Below are 16,046 nucleotides of genomic sequence, written 5' to 3'. Positions count from 1 at the left end.
CTGTCTCACTGAGTGTATATGTGTGTATTACTGGTATATGTGTGTATTACTGTGTATCACTGTCTCACTGAGTGTATATGTGTGTATTACTGTGTATCACTTGCTGTCTCACTGAGTGTATATGTGTGTATTACTGTGTATCACTGTCTCACTGAGTGTATATGTGTGTATTACTGTGTATCACTGTATCACTGAGTGTATATGTGTGTATTACTGTGTATCACTGTCTCACTGAGTGTATATGTGTGTATTACTGTGTATCACTGTCTCACTGAGTGTATATGTGTGTATTACTGTGTATCACTGTCTCACTGAGTGTATATGTGTGTATTACTGTGTATCACTGTCTCACTGAGTGTATATGTGTGTATTACTGTGTATCACTAGCTGTCTCACTGAGTGTATTACTGTGTATCACTGTCTCACTGAGTGTATTACTGTGTATCACTAGCTGTCTCACTGAGTGTATATGTGGCACTCTGCAGTCTGCACACAGCCCCTGCCCGCCCCCTTCTGTCTCTTTCATTCCTTGTTTTCTTTGAATCCTTAGGGACTGAAAGTGGAAAAGTGAGAAACAGACAGGGATTGATCAGAGAGACAGAGGGAGAAAGCGCACAGGACAGAGGAGAGAGCAGAGGATAAAGAGACAGAGGGGAAGATAAGAGGCAGATAAATCAGAATTATATTAAACTATGATAAAGTATTGAGAAACAGACTCAGATTAAAGCGACAGACAGACGAACAGACGGAAGAAAGTTCAACCCAGATCACTAAAGGTAAGTGATAAACACAAAAGTTTTTATGTTTATGTGCACGTGTGTATTTATGTGTCTGTGTGTGCTGCTCTGTGTATTTGTGTGTGTGTGTGCAGCTCTGTATATTTATGTGTGTGTGTGCAGCTCTGTATATTTATGTGTGTGTGTGTGCAGCTATGTGTATTTATGTGTGTGTGTGTGTGTGTGCAGCTCTGTATATTTATGTGTGTGTGTGTGCAGCTATGTGTATTTATGTGTGTGTGTGTGTGTGTGTGCGTGCAGCTCTGTGTATTTATGTGTGTGTGTGTGTGCAGCTCTGTGTATTTGTGTGTGTGTGTGCGTGTGCAGCTCTGTGTATTTATGTGTGTGTGTGTGTGTGTGTGCGTGCAGCTCTGTATATTTATGTGTGTGTGTGTGTGCAGCTCTGTATATTTATGTGTGTGTGTGTGCAGCTATGTGTATTTATGTGTGTGTGTGTGTGTGTGTGCGTGCAGCTCTGTGTATTTATGTGTGTGTGTGTGTGCAGCTCTGTGTATTTGTGTGTGTGTGTGCGTGTGCAGCTCTGTGTATTTATGTGTGTGTGTGTGTGTGTGTGCGTGCAGCTCTGTATATTTATGTGTGTGTGTGTGTGCAGCTCTGTATATTTATGTGTGTGTGTGCAGCTCTGTATATTTATGTGTGTGTGTGCAGCTCTGTATATTTATGTGTGTGTGTGCAGCTCTGTATATTTATGTGTGTGTGTGTGCAGCTATGTGTATTTATGTGTGTGTGTGTGTGTGTGTGTGTGCGTGCAGCTCTGTGTATTTATGTGTGTGTGCAGCTCTGTGTATTTATGTGTGTGTGTCTGTGTGTGCAGCTATGTGTATTTATGTGTGTGTGTGTGTGCGCAGCTCTGTGTATTTATGTGTGTGTGTCTGTGTGTGTGTGCAGCTATGTGTATTTATGTGTGTGTGTGTGTGCGCAGCTCTGTGTATTTGTGTGTGTGTGTGTGCGCGCAGCTCTGTATATTTATGTGTGTGTGTGTGTGCAGCTCTGTATATTTATGTGTGTGTGTGCAGCTCTGTATATTTATGTGTGTGTGTGCAGCTCTGTATATTTATGTGTGTGTGTGCAGCTCTGTATATTTATGTGTGTGTGTGCAGCTATGTGTATTTATGTGTGTGTGTGTGCAGCTATGTGTATTTATGTGTGTGTGTGTGTGTGTGCAGCTCTGTGTATTTATGTGTGTGTGCAGCTCTGTGTATTTATGTGTGTGTGTCTGTGTGTGCAGCTATGTGTATTTATGTGTGTGTGTGTGTGCGCAGCTCTGTGTATTTATGTGTGTGTGTCTGTGTGTGTGTGCAGCTATGTGTATTTATGTGTGTGTGTGTGTGCGCAGCTCTGTGTATTTGTGTGTGTGTGTGTGTGTGCGCGCAGCTCTGTATATTTATGTGTGTGTGTGTGTGTGTGTGCAGCTCTGTGTATTTATGTGTGTGTGTGTGTGTGCAGCTCTGTGTATTTATGTGTGTGTGTGTGTGTGTGTGTGCAGGTCTGTGTATTTGTGTGTGTGTGTGTGTGCAGCTCTGTGTATTTATGTGTGTGTGTGTGTGTAGCTCTGTGTATTTATGTGTGTGTGTGTGTGCAGCTCTGTGTTTTTGTGTGTGTGTGTGTGTGTGTGTGCGCGCGCAGCTCTGTGTATTTATGTGTGTGTGTGTGTGCAGCTCTGTGTATTTATATGTGTGTGTGTGTGTGTGTGTGTGCAGCTCTGTGTATTTGTGTGTGTGTGTGTGTGTGTGCAGCTCTGTGTATTTATGTGTGTGTGTCTGTGTGCAGCTCTGTGTATTTATGTGTGTGTGTGCGCGCAGCTCTGTGTATTTATGTGTGTGTGTGTGTGTGCAGCTCTGTGTATTTATGTGTGTGTGTGTGTGTGTGCAGCTCTGTGTATTTATGTATGTGCAGCTATGTGTCTTTATGTTTGTGTGTGTGCAGCTCTGTGTATTTATGTGTGTGTGTGCAGCTCTGTGTATTTGTGTGTGTGTGTGTAGCTCTGTGTATTTGTGTGTGTGTGTGTAGCTCTGTGTATTTATATGTGTGTGTGTGTGCAGCTCTGTGTATTTATGTGTGTGTGTGTGCAGCTCTGTGTATTTATGTGTGTGTATGTGTGTAGCTCTGTAAATTTATGTGTGTGTGTGCAGCTCTGTGTATTTATGTGTGTGTATGTGTGTGTGTGTGCAGCTATGTGTATTTATGTGTGTGTGTGTGTGTGTGCAGCTCTGTGTATTTATGTGTGTGTGTGTGCAGCTATGTGTATTTATGTGTGTGTGCAGCTCTGTGTATTTATGTGTGTGTGTGTGTGTGCGCAGCTCTGTGTATGTATGTGTGTGTGCAGCTCTGTGTATTTATGTGTGTGTGTGTGCAGATCTGTGTATTTATGTGTGTGTGTGCAGCTCTGTGTATTTATGTGTGTGTGTGTGCAGCTCTGTGTATTTATGTGTGTGTGTGTGTGTGTGTGTGCAGCTCTGTGTATTTATGTGTGTGTGTGTGTGTGTGCAGCTCTGTGTATTTATGTGTGTGTGTGTGCAGCTCTGTGTATTTATGTGTGTGGGTGTGTGGGTGTGTGTGCAGCTCTGTGTATTTATGTGTGTGTGTGTGCAGCTCTGTGTATTTATGTGTGTGTGTGTGTGTGTGTGTGCAGCTCTGTGTATTTATGTGTGTGTGTGTGTGTGTGCAGCTCTGTGTATTTATGTGTGTGTGTGTGTGCAGCTCTGTGTATTTATGTGTGTGTGTGTGTGTGTGCAGCTCTGTGTATTTATGTGTGTGTGTGTGTGTGTGCAGCTCTGTGTATTTATGTGTGTGTGTGTGTGTGTGCAGCTCTGTGTATTTGTGTGTGTGTGCAGCTCTGTGTATTTGTGTGTGTGTGCAGCTCTGTGTATTTATGTGTGTGTGTGTGTGCAGCTCTGTGTATTTATATGTGTGTGTGTGTGTGTGTGTGTGCAGCTCTGTGTATTTGTGTGTGTGTGTGTGTGCAGCTCTGTGTATTTATGTGTGTGTGTCTGTGTGCAGCTCTGTGTATTTATGTGTGTGTGTGCGCGCAGCTCTGTGTATTTATGTGTGTGTGTGTGTGTGCAGCTCTGTGTATTTATGTGTGTGTGTGTGTGTGTGCAGCTCTGTGTATTTATGTATGTGCAGCTATGTGTCTTTATGTTTGTGTGTGTGCAGCTCTGTGTATTTATGTGTGTGTGTGCAGCTCTGTGTATTTGTGTGTGTGTGTGTGTGCAGCTCTGTGTATTTATATGTGTGTGTGTGTGCAGCTCTGTGTATTTATGTGTGTGTGTGTGCAGCTCTGTGTATTTATGTGTGTGTATGTGTGTAGCTCTGTAAATTTATGTGTGTGTGTGCAGCTCTGTGTATTTATGTGTGTGTATGTGTGTGTGCGTGCAGCTATGTGTATTTATGTGTGTGTGTGTGCAGCTCTGTGTATTTGTGTGTGTGTGTGTGTGCAGCTCTGTGTATTTGTGTGCGTGTGCAGCTCTGTGTATTTGTGTGCGTGTGCAGCTCTGTGTATTTGTGTGTGTGTGTGTGTGTGTGCAGCTATGTGTATTTATGTGTGTGTGTGTGCAGCTCTGTGTATTTATGTGTGTGTATGTGTGTGTGTGTGCAGCTCTGTGTATTTATGTGTGTGTATGTGTGTGTGTGTGCAGCTATGTGTATTTATGTGTGTGTGTGTGTGTGTGTGTGTGCAGCTCTGTGTATTTATGTGTGTGTGTGTGTGCAGCTATGTGTATTTATGTGTGTGTGTGTGTGCAGCTCTGTGTATTTATGTGTGTGTGCAGCTCTGTGTATTTATGTGTGTGTGTGTGTGTGTGCAGCTCTGTGTATTTATGTGTGTGTGTGTGTGTGTGTGTGCGCGCAGCTCTGTGTATGTATGTGTGTGTGCAGCTCTGTGTATTTATGTGTGTGTGTGTGTGTGCAGATCTGTGTATTTATGTGTGTGTGTGCAGCTCTGTGTATTTATGTGTGTGTGTGTGTGTGTTTGCAGCTCTGTGTATTTATGTGTGTGTGTGTGTGTGTGCAGCTCTGTGTATTTGTGTGTGTGTGTGTGCAGCTCTGTGTATTTGTGTGCGTGTGCAGCTCTGTGTATTTGTGTGTGTGTATTTATGTGTGTGTGTGCAGCTATGTGTATTTATGTGTGTGTGTGTGCAGCTCTGTGTATTTATGTGTGTGTGTGTGTGTGTGCAGCTCTGTGTATTTATGTGTGTGTGTGTGTGTGCAGCTCTGTGTATTTATGTGTGTGTGTGTGTGTGTGTGTGTGTGCAGCTCTGTGTATTTATGTGTGTGTGTGTGCAGCTCTGTGTATTTATGTGTGTGTGTGTGCAGCTCTGTGTATTTATGTGTGTGTGTGTGTGTGTGTGTGTGTGTGTGCAGCTCTGTGTATTTATGTGTGTGTGTGTGCAGCTCTGTGTATTTATGTGTGTGTGTGTGTGTGTGTGCAGCTATGTGTATTTATGTGTGTGTGCAGCTATGTGTATTTATGTGTGTGTGTGTGTGCAGCTATGTGTATTTATGTGTGTGTGTGTGCAGCTATGTGTATTTATGTGTGTGTGTGTGTGTGTGCAGCTATGTGTATTTATGTGTGTGTGTGTGTGTGTGTGTGTGTGCAGCTCTGTGTATTTATGTGTGTGTGTGTGTGTGTGTGCAGCTCTGTGTATTTATGTGTGTGTGTGTGTGCAGCTATGTGTATTTATGTGTGTGTGTGTGTGCAGCTATGTGTATTTATGTGTGTGTGTGTGTGTGTGTGTGTGTGTGCAGCTCTGTGTATTTATGTGTGTGTGTGTGTGTGTGTGTGCAGCTCTGTGTATTTGTGTGTGTGCAGCTCTGTGTATTTATGTGTGTGTGTGTGCAGCTCTGTGTATTTATGTGTGTGTGTGTGTGTGTGTGTGTGCAGCTCTGTGTATTTATGTGTGTGTGTGTGTGTGTGTGCAGCTCTGTGTATTTATGTGTGTGTGTGTGTGCAGCTCTGTGTATTTATGTGTGTGTGTGTGCAGCTATGTGTATTTATGTGTGTGTGTGTGTGTGCAGCTCTGTGTATTTATGTGTGTGGGTGTGTGGGTGTGTGTGCAGCTATGTGTATTTATGTGTGTGTGTGTGTGTGTGTGCAGCTCTGTGTATTTATGTGTGTGTGTGTGTGTGTGTGCAGCTCTGTGTATTTATGTGTGTGTGTGTGTGCAGCTCTGTGTATTTATGTGTGTGTGTGTGTGTGTGTGCAGCTCTGTGTATTTATGTGTGTGTGTGTGTGTGCAGCTCTGTGTATTTATGTGTGTGTGTGTGTGTGTGTGCAGCTCTGTGTATTTATGTGTGTGTGTGTGTGCAGCTCTGTGTATTTATGTGTGTGTGTGTGTGTGTGTGTGTGCAGCTCTGTGTATTTGTGTGTGTGTGCAGCTCTGTGTATTTGTGTGTGTGTGCAGCTCTGTGTATTTATGTGTGTGTGTGTGCAGCTCTGTGTATTTATGTGTGTGTGTGTGTGTGTGTGTGCAGCTCTGTGTGTTTGTGTGTGTGTGTGTGTGTGTGTGTGTGCAGCTATGTGTATTTATGTGTGTGTGCAGCTCTGTGTATTTATGTGTGTGTGTGTGTATGTGCAGCTCTGTGTATTTATGTGTGTGTGTGTGTGTGTGCGCAGCTCTGTTTATTTATGTGTGTGTGTGTGTGTGTGTGTGCAGCTCTGTGTATTTGTGTGTGTGCAGCTCTGTGTATTTATGTGTGTGTTTGTGTGCAGCTCTGTATTTGTGTGTGTGTTTGCAGCTCTGTGTATTTATGTGTGTGTGTGTGTGTGTGTGTGCAGCTCTGTGTATTTATGTGTGTGTGTGTGTGTGTGTGCAGCTCTGTGTATTTATGTGTGTGTGTGTGTGCAGCTCTGTGTATTTATGTGTGTGTGTGTGTGTGTGTGCAGCTCTGTGTATTTGTGTGTGTGTGTGTGTGTGTTTGCAGCTCTGTGTATTTATGTGTGTGTGTGTGTGCAGCTCTGTGTATTTATGTGTGTGTGTGTGCAGCTCTGTGTATTTGTTGTGTGTGTGTGTGTGTGCAGCTCTGTGTATTTTTTTTGTGTGTGTGTGTGTGTGTGCAGCTCTGTGTATTTGTGTGTGTGTGTGTGTGTGTGCAGCTTTGTGTATTTATGTGTGTGTGTGTGTGTGTGTGTGCAGCTCTGTGTATTTGTGTGTGTGTGTGCAGCTCTGTGTATTTATGTGTCTCTGTGTGTGTGTGTGTGTGTGTGCAGCTCTGTGTATTTGTGTGTGTGTGTGCAGCTCTGTGTATTTATGTGTCTCTGTGTGTGTGTGTGTGTGTGTGTGCAGCTCTGTGTATTTATGTGTGTGTGTGTGCAGCTCTGTGTATTTATGTGTGTGTCTGTGTGTGTGTGTGTGTGTGCAGCTCTGTGTATTTATGTGTGTGTGTGTGTGTGTGTGCAGCTCTGTGTATTTATGTGTGTGTGTGTGTGTGTGCAGCTCTGTGTATTTATGTGTGTGTGTGTGTGTGCAGCTCTGTGTATTTATGTGTGTGTGTGTGTGTGTGTGTGTGTGCAGCTCTGTGTATTTATGTGTGTGTGTGTGTCTGTGTGTGTGTGTGTGTGTGTGTGCAGCTCTGTGTATTTATGTGTGTGTGTGTGTGTGTGTGTGTGCAGCTCTGTGTATTTATTGTGTGTGTGTGTGCAGCTCTGTATTTGTGTGTGTGTGCGTGCAGCTCTGTGTATTTGTGTGTGTGTGTGTGTGTGCAGCTCTGTGTATTTATGTGTGTGTGTGTGCAGCTCTGTGTATTTATGTGTGTGTGTGTGTGTGTGTGTGTGTGTGTGTGTGTGTGTGCAGCTCTGTGTATTTATGTGTGTCTGCGTGCAGGTATATAGAACTATATCATTAGACATTACTTGTTACTTGGTATATCCTGCGGCATTAATACCTCGTGCTGTCACATGTTACAGGGTCATGCACGTATATAATAGGTGCTGGGGGTTAAGTCTGTACACAGGTATATAGCACTATATCACTAGACATTACTTGTTACATGGTATATCCTGCAGCATTAATACCTCGTGCTGTCACATGTTACAGGGTCATGCACATATATAATAGGTGCTGGGGGTTAAGTCTGTACACAGGTATATAGCACTATATCACTAGACATTACTTGTTACATGGTATATCCTGCGGCATTAATACCTCGTGCTGTCACATGTTACAGGGTCATGCACGTATATAATAGGTGCTGGGGGTTAAGTCTGTACACAGGTATATAGCACTATATCACTAGACATTACTTGTTACATGGTATATCCTGCGGCATTAATACCTCGTGCTGTCACATGTTACAGGGTCATGCACATATATAATAGGTGCTGGGGGTTAAGTCTGTACACAGGTATATAGCACTATATCACTAGACATTACTTGTTACATGGTATATCCTGCAGCATTAATACCTCGTGCTGTCACATGTTACAGGGTCATGCACGTATATAATAGGTGCTGGGGGTTAAGTCTGTACACAGGTATATAGCACTATATCACTAGACATTACTTGTTACATGGTATATCCTGCAGCATTAATACCTCGTGCTGTCACATGTTACAGGGTCATGCACGTATATAATAGGTGCTGGGGGTTAAGTCTGTACACAGGTATATAGCACTATATCACTAGACATTACTTGTTACATGGTATATCCTGCGGCATTAATACCTCGTGCTGTCACATGTTACAGGGTCATGCACGTATATAATAGGCGCTGGGGGTTAAGTCTGTACACAGGTATATAGCACTATATCACTAGACATTACTTGTTACATGGTATATCCTGCAGCATTAATACCTCGTGCTGTCACATGTTACAGGGTCATGCACGTATATTTATGTGTGTGTGTGTGTGTGTGTGTGTGTGTGCAGCTCTGTGTATTTATGTGTGTGTGTGTGTGTGTGTGTGCAGCTCTGTGTATTTATTGTGTGTGTGTGTGCAGCTCTGTATTTGTGTGTGTGCGTGCAGCTCTGTGTATTTGTGTGTGTGTGTGTGTGTGTGTGTGCAGCTCTGTGTATTTATGTGTGTGTGTGTGCAGCTCTGTGTATTTATGTGTGTGTGTGTGTGTGTGTGTGTGCAGCTCTGTGTATTTATGTGTGTCTGCGTGCAGGTATATAGAACTATATCATTAGACATTACTTGTTACTTGGTATATCCTGCGGCATTAATACCTCGTGCTGTCACATGTTACAGGGTCATGCACATATATAATAGGTGCTGGGGGTTAAGTCTGTACACAGGTATATAGCACTATATCACTAGACATTACTTGTTACATGGTATATCCTGCGGCATTAATACCTCGTGCTGTCACATGTTACAGGGTCATGCATGTATATAATAGGTGCTGGGGGTTAAGTCTGTACACAGGTATATAGCACTATATCACTAGACATTACTTGTTGCATGGTATATCCTGCGGCATTAATACCTTGTGCTGTCACATGTTACAGGGTCATGCACATATATAATAGGTGCTGGGGGTTAAGTCTGTACACAGGTATATAGCACTATATCACTAGACATTACTTGTTACATGGTATATCCTGCGGCATTAATACCTCGTGCTGTCACATGTTACAGGGTCATGCACATATATAATAGGTGCTGGGGGTTAAGTCTGTACACAGGTATATAGCACTATATCACTAGACATTACTTGTTACATGGTATATCCTGCGGCATTAATACCTCGTGCTGTCACATGTTACAGGGTCATGCACATATATAATAGGTGCTGGGGGTTAAGTCTGTACACAGGTATATAGCACTATATCACTAGACATTACTTGTTACATGGTATATCCTGCAGCATTAATACCTCGTGCTGTCACATGCTACAGGGTCATGCACATATATAATAGGTGCTGGGGGTTAAGTCTGTACACAGGTATATAGCACTATATCACTAGACATTACTTGTTACATGGTATATCCTGCGGCATTAATACCTCGTGCTGTCACATGTTACAGGGTCATGCACATATATAATAGGTGCTGGGGGTTAAGTCTGTACACAGGTATATAGCACTATATCACTAGACATTACTTGTTACATGGTATATCCTGCGGCATTAATACCTCGTGCTGTCACATGTTACAGGGTCATGCACGTATATAATAGGTGCTGGGGGTTAAGTCTGTACACAGGTATATAGCACTATATCACTAGACATTACTTGTTACATGGTATATCCTGCGGCATTAATACCTCGTGCTGTCACATGTTACAGGGTCATGCACATATATAATAGGTGCTGGGGGTTAAGTCTGTACACAGGTATATAGCACTATATCACTAGACATTACTTGTTACATGGTATATCCTGCGGCATTAATACCTCGTGCTGTCACATGTTACAGGGTCATGCACATATATAATAGGTGCTGGGGGTTAAGTCTGTACACAGGTATATAGCACTATATCACTAGACATTACTTGTTACATGGTATATCCTGCAGCATTAATACCTCGTGCTGTCACATGTTACAGGGTCATGCACGTATATAATAGGTGCTGGGGGTTAAGTCTGTACACAGGTATATAGCACTATATCACTAGACATTACTTGTTACATGGTATATCCTGCAGCATTAATACCTCGTGCTGTCACATGTTACAGGGTCATGCACATATATAATAGGTGCTGGGGGTTAAGTCTGTACACAGGTATATAGCACTATATCACTAGACATTACTTGTTACATGGTATATCCTGCGGCATTAATACCTCGTGCTGTCACATGTTACAGGGTCATGCACATATATAATAGGTGCTGGGGGTTAAGTCTGTACACAGGTATATAGCACTATATCACTAGACATTACTTGTTACATGGTATATCCTGCAGCATTAATACCTCGTGCTGTCACATGTTACAGGGTCATGCACGTATATAATAGGTGCTGGGGGTTAAGTCTGTACACAGGTATATAGCACTATATCACTAGACATTACTTGTTACATGGTATATCCTGCAGCATTAATACCTCGTGCTGTCACATGTTACAGGGTCATGCACGTATATAATAGGTGCTGGGGGTTAAGTCTGTACACAGGTATATAGCACTATATCACTAGACATTACTTGTTACATGGTATATCCTGCGGCATTAATACCTCGTGCTGTCACATGTTACAGGGTCATGCACGTATATAATAGGCGCTGGGGGTTAAGTCTGTACACAGGTATATAGCACTATATCACTAGACATTACTTGTTGCATGGTATATCCTGCGGCATTAATACCTCGTGCTGTCACATGTTACAGGGTCATGCACGTATATAATAGGTGCTGGGGGTTAAGTCTGTACACAGGTATATAGCACTATATCACTAGACATTACTTGTTACATGGTATATCCTGCGGCATTAATACCTCGTGCTGTCACATGTTACAGGGTCATGCACGTATATAATAGGTGCTGGGGGTTAAGTCTGTACACAGGTATATAGCACTATATCACTAGACATTACTTGTTACATGGTATATCCTGCAGCATTAATACCTCGTGCTGTCACATGTTACAGGGTCATGCACATATATAATAGGTGCTGGGGGTTAAGTCTGTACACAGGTATATAGCACTATATCACTAGACATTACTTGTTACATGGTATATCCTGCGGCATTAATACCTCGTGCTGTCACATGTTACAGGGTCATGCACGTATATAATAGGTGCTGGGGGTTAAGTCTGTACACAGGTATATAGCACTATATCACTAGACATTACTTGTTACATGGTATATCCTGCGGCATTAATACCTCGTGCTGTCACATGTTACAGGGTCATGCACGTATATAATAGGTGCTGGGGGTTAAGTCTGTACACAGGTATATAGCACTATATCACTAGACATTACTTGTTACATGGTATATCCTGCGGCATTAATACCTTGTGCTGTCACATGTTACAGGGTCATGCATGTATATAATAGGTGCTGGGGGTTAAGTCTGTACACAGGTATATAGCACTATATCACTAGACATTACTTGTTACATGGTATATCCTGCGGCATTAATACCTTGTGCTGTCACATGTTACAGGGTCATGCACGTATATAATAGGTGCTGGGGGTTAAGTCTGTACACAGGTATATAGCACTATATCACTAGACATTACTTGTTACATGGTATATCCTGCGGCATTAATACCTCGTGCTGTCACATGTTACAGGGTCATGCACGTATATAATAGGTGCTGGGGGTTAAGTCTGTACACAGGTATATAGCACTATATCACTAGACATTACTTGTTACATGGTATATCCTGCGGCATTAATACCTCGTGCTGTCACATGTTACAGGGTCATGCACGTATATAATAGGTGCTGGGGGTTAAGTCTGTACACAGGTATATAGCACTATATCACTAGACATTACTTGTTACATGGTATATCCTGCGGCATTAATACCTTGTGCTGTCACATGTTACAGGGTCATGCACGTATATAATAGTACTTGTGCAACTCTATAGTAAGTACCTTCTCTCTGTCCCCAGGTGTACGGCCATGTTGGATATTTCAGCCAGAGTGTGTGTCCTGTGGATCCTGAGTGTACTGTATTCCGGATGGGCCCTAGAGAGCACCACCACACAAAGCCCCGCTCAGGACAGTGGCCTCAAGTTCCGTCTCTCAGGTTACCCGCGTAAACATAATGAGGGGCGGATAGAAGTATTTTACAACCAGGAATGGGGAACCATCTGTGATGACGACTTTACCATAGAAAATGCCCATGTCCTCTGTCGTCACCTCGGTTTCACTGCCGCAACTGGATGGACACACAGCGCCAAGTATGGGAAAGGCATAGGTACGTCATGATAAGGATTCTGTGGTACCCTCAGGGCATCACTTGTAATGGTCAGAGGGCAGGTTATACACAGCACCAAGTATGGCAAAGGCATAGCCACGTCATGATAAGGATTCTGTGGTACCCTCAGGGCATCACTTGTAATGGTCAGAGGGCAGGTTATACACAGCGCCAAGTATAGGAAAGGCATAGGTACGTCATGATAACAATTCTGTGGTACCCTCAGGGCATCACTTGTAATGGTCAGAGGGCAGGTTATATACAGCGCCAAGTATGGGAAAGGCATAGGTACGTAATGATAACGATTCTGTGGTACCCTCAGGGCATCACTTGTAATGGTCAGAGGGCAGGTTATATACAGCGCCAAGTATGGGAAAGGCATAGGTACGTCATGATAACGATTCTGTGGTACCCTCAGGGCATCACTTGTAATGGTCAGAGGGCAGGTTATACACAGCATTAAGTATGGGAAAGGCATAGGTACGTCATGATGACGATTCTGTGGTACCCTCAGGGCATCACTTGTAATGGTCAGAGGGCAGGTTATACACAGCATCAAGTATAGGAAAGGCATAGGTACGTCATGATGACGATTCTGTGGTACCCTCAGGGCATCATCTGTAATGGTCAGAGAGCAGGTTATACACAGCACCAAGTAGGAGAAAGGCATAGGTACGTCATGATAACGATTCTGTGGTACCCTCAGGGCATCATCTGTAAAGGTCAGAGGGCAGGTTATACACAGCACCAAGTATGGGAAAGGCATAGGAACGTCATGATAACGATTCTGTTGTACCCTCAGGGCATCATCTGTAATGGTCAGAGGGCAGGTTATACAGAGCACCAAGTATAGGAAAGGCATAGGTACGTAATGATAACGATTCTGTGGTACCCTCAGGGCATCACTTGTAATGGTCAGAGGGCAGGTTATACACAGCACCAAGTATGGGAAAGGCATAGGTACGTCATGATAACGATTCTGTGGTACCCTCAGGGCATCATCTGTAATGGTCAGAGGGCAGGTTATACACAGCACCAAGTATGGGAAAGGCATATGTACGTCATGATAACGATTCTGTGGTACCCTCAGGGCATCATCTGTAATGGTCAGAGGGCAGGTTATACACAGCACCAAGTATGGGAAAGGCATAGGTACGTCATGATAACGATTCTGTGGTACCCTCAGGGCATCACTTGTAATGGTCAGAGGGCAGGTTATACACAGCACCAAGTATGGGAAAGGCATAGGCACGTCATGATGACGATTCTGTGGTACCCTCAGGGCATCATCTGTAATGGTCAGAGGGCAGGTTATACACAGCGCCAAGTATGGGAAAGGCATAGGCACGTCATGATGACGATTCTGTGGTACCCTCAGGGCATCATCTGTAATGGTCAGAGGGCAGGTTATACACAGCACCAAGTATGGGAAAGGCATAGGTAGGTAATAATAACGATTCTGTGGTACCCTCAGGGCATCACTTGTAATGGTCAGAGGGCAGGTTATACACAGCACCAAGTATGGGAAAGGCATATGTACGTCATGATAACGATTCTGTGGTTCCCTCAGGGCATCATCTGTAATGGTCAGAGGGCAGGTTATACACAGCACCAAGTATGGGAAAGGCATAGGTACGTAATGATAACGATTCTGTGGTACCCTCAGGGCATCACTTGTAATGGACAGAGGGCAGGTTATACACAGCACCAAGTATGGCAAAGGCATAGGTACATAATGATAACGATTCTGTGGTACCCTCAGGGCATCACTTGTAATGGACAGAGGGCAGGTTATACACAGCACCAAGTATGGCAAAGGCATAGGTACGTAATGATAACGATTCTGTGGTACCCTCAGGGCATCACTTGTAATGGACAGAGAGCAGGCTATACACAGCACCAAGTATGGGAAAGGCATAGGTACGTCATGATGACGATTCTGTGGTACCCTCAGGGCATCATCTGTAATGGTCAGAGGGCAGGTTATACACAGCACCAAGTATGGGAAAGGCATAGGTACGTCATGATAACGATTCTGTTGTACCCTCAGGGCATCATCTGTAATGGTCAGAGGGCAGGTTATACACAGCACCAAGTATGGGAAAGGCATAGGTACCTAATGATAACGATTCTGTGGTACCCTCAGGGCATCATCTGTAATGGTCAGAGGGCAGGTTATACACAGCACCAAGTATGGCAAAGGCATAGGTACGTAATGATAACGATTGTGTGGTACCCTCAGGGCATCACTTGTAATGGTCAGAGGGCAGGTTATACACAGCACCAAGCATGGCAAAGGCATAGGTACGTAATGATAACGATTCTGTGGTACCCTCAGGGCATCACTTGTAATGGTCAGAGGGCAGGTTATACACAGCACCAAGTATAGGAAAGGCATAGGTACGTCATGATAACGATTCTGTGGTACCCTCAGGGCATCATCTGTAATGGTCAGAGGGCAGGTTATACACAGCACCAAGTATGGGAAAGGCATAGGTACGAAATGATAACGATTCTGTTGTACCCTCAGGGAATCACTTGTAATGGTCAGAGGGCAGGTTATACACATCACCAAGTATGGGAAAGGCATAGGTACGTCATGATAAGGATTCTGTGGTACCCTCAGGGCATCATCTATAATGGTCAGAGGGCAGGTTATACACAGCACCAAGTATGGGAAAGGCATAGGTACGAAATGATAACGATTCTGTTGTACCCTCAGGGAATCACTTGTAATGGTCAGAGGGCAGGTTATACACAGCGCCAAGTATGGGAAAGGCATAGGTACGTCATGATAAGGATTCTGTGGTACCCTCAGGGCATCATCTGTAATGGTCAGAGGGCAGGTTATACACAGCACCAAGTATGGGAAAGGCATAGGTACGTCATAACGATTCTGTGGTACCCTCAGGGCATCATCTGTAATGGTCAGAGGGCAGGTTATACACAGCGCCAAGTATGGGAAAGGTATAGGTACGTCATAACGATTCTGTGGTACCCTCAGGGCATCATCTGTAATGGTCAGAGGGCAGGTTATACACAGCACCAAGTATGGGAAAGGCATAGGTACGTCATGATGACGATTCTGTGGTACCCTCAGGGCATCATCTGTAATGGTCAGAGGGCAAGTTATACACAGCACCAAGTATGGGAAAGACATAGGTACGTAATGATAACGATTCTGTGGTACCCTCAGGACATCACTTGTATTGGACAGAGGGCAGGTTATACACAGCACCAAGTATGGGAAAGGCATAGGAACGTCATGATAACGATTCTGTTGTACCCTCAGGGCATCATCTGTAATGGTCAGAGGGCAGGTTATACACAGCGCCAAGTATTCGAAAGGCATAGGTACGTCATGATAACGATCTGTGGTACCCTCAGGGCATCATCTGTAATGGTCAGAGGGCAGGTTATACACAGCACCAAGTATGGG

The 16,046-nt window shown here is 43.8% G+C and overlaps 1 protein-coding gene across 1 annotated transcript in view; it reads left to right on the top strand.

Moving 5' to 3' along the window:
* Positions 1-542: 542 nt before the first annotated feature.
* The window catches only part of LOXL3 (lysyl oxidase like 3), a 427,846-nt gene continuing 412,342 nt past the window's right edge, over positions 543-16,046 (top strand). Inside the window, exons 1-2 of the mRNA XM_053700379.1 lie at positions 543-776; positions 12,300-12,607. Of these exons, the coding sequence (XP_053556354.1) occupies positions 12,310-12,607 (298 nt within the window). The 5' untranslated portion in view covers positions 543-776; positions 12,300-12,309. The remainder of the gene's footprint in view (positions 777-12,299; positions 12,608-16,046) is intronic.

The sequence above is a fragment of the Bombina bombina genome, chromosome 2 (assembly GCF_027579735.1).
Source record: "Bombina bombina isolate aBomBom1 chromosome 2, aBomBom1.pri, whole genome shotgun sequence".
In the NCBI taxonomy this organism is placed as follows: domain Eukaryota; kingdom Metazoa; phylum Chordata; class Amphibia; order Anura; family Bombinatoridae; genus Bombina; species Bombina bombina.
Note: the sequence above shows the minus strand (reverse complement) of the source record. Positions and strands in the feature narration are given on the sequence as shown.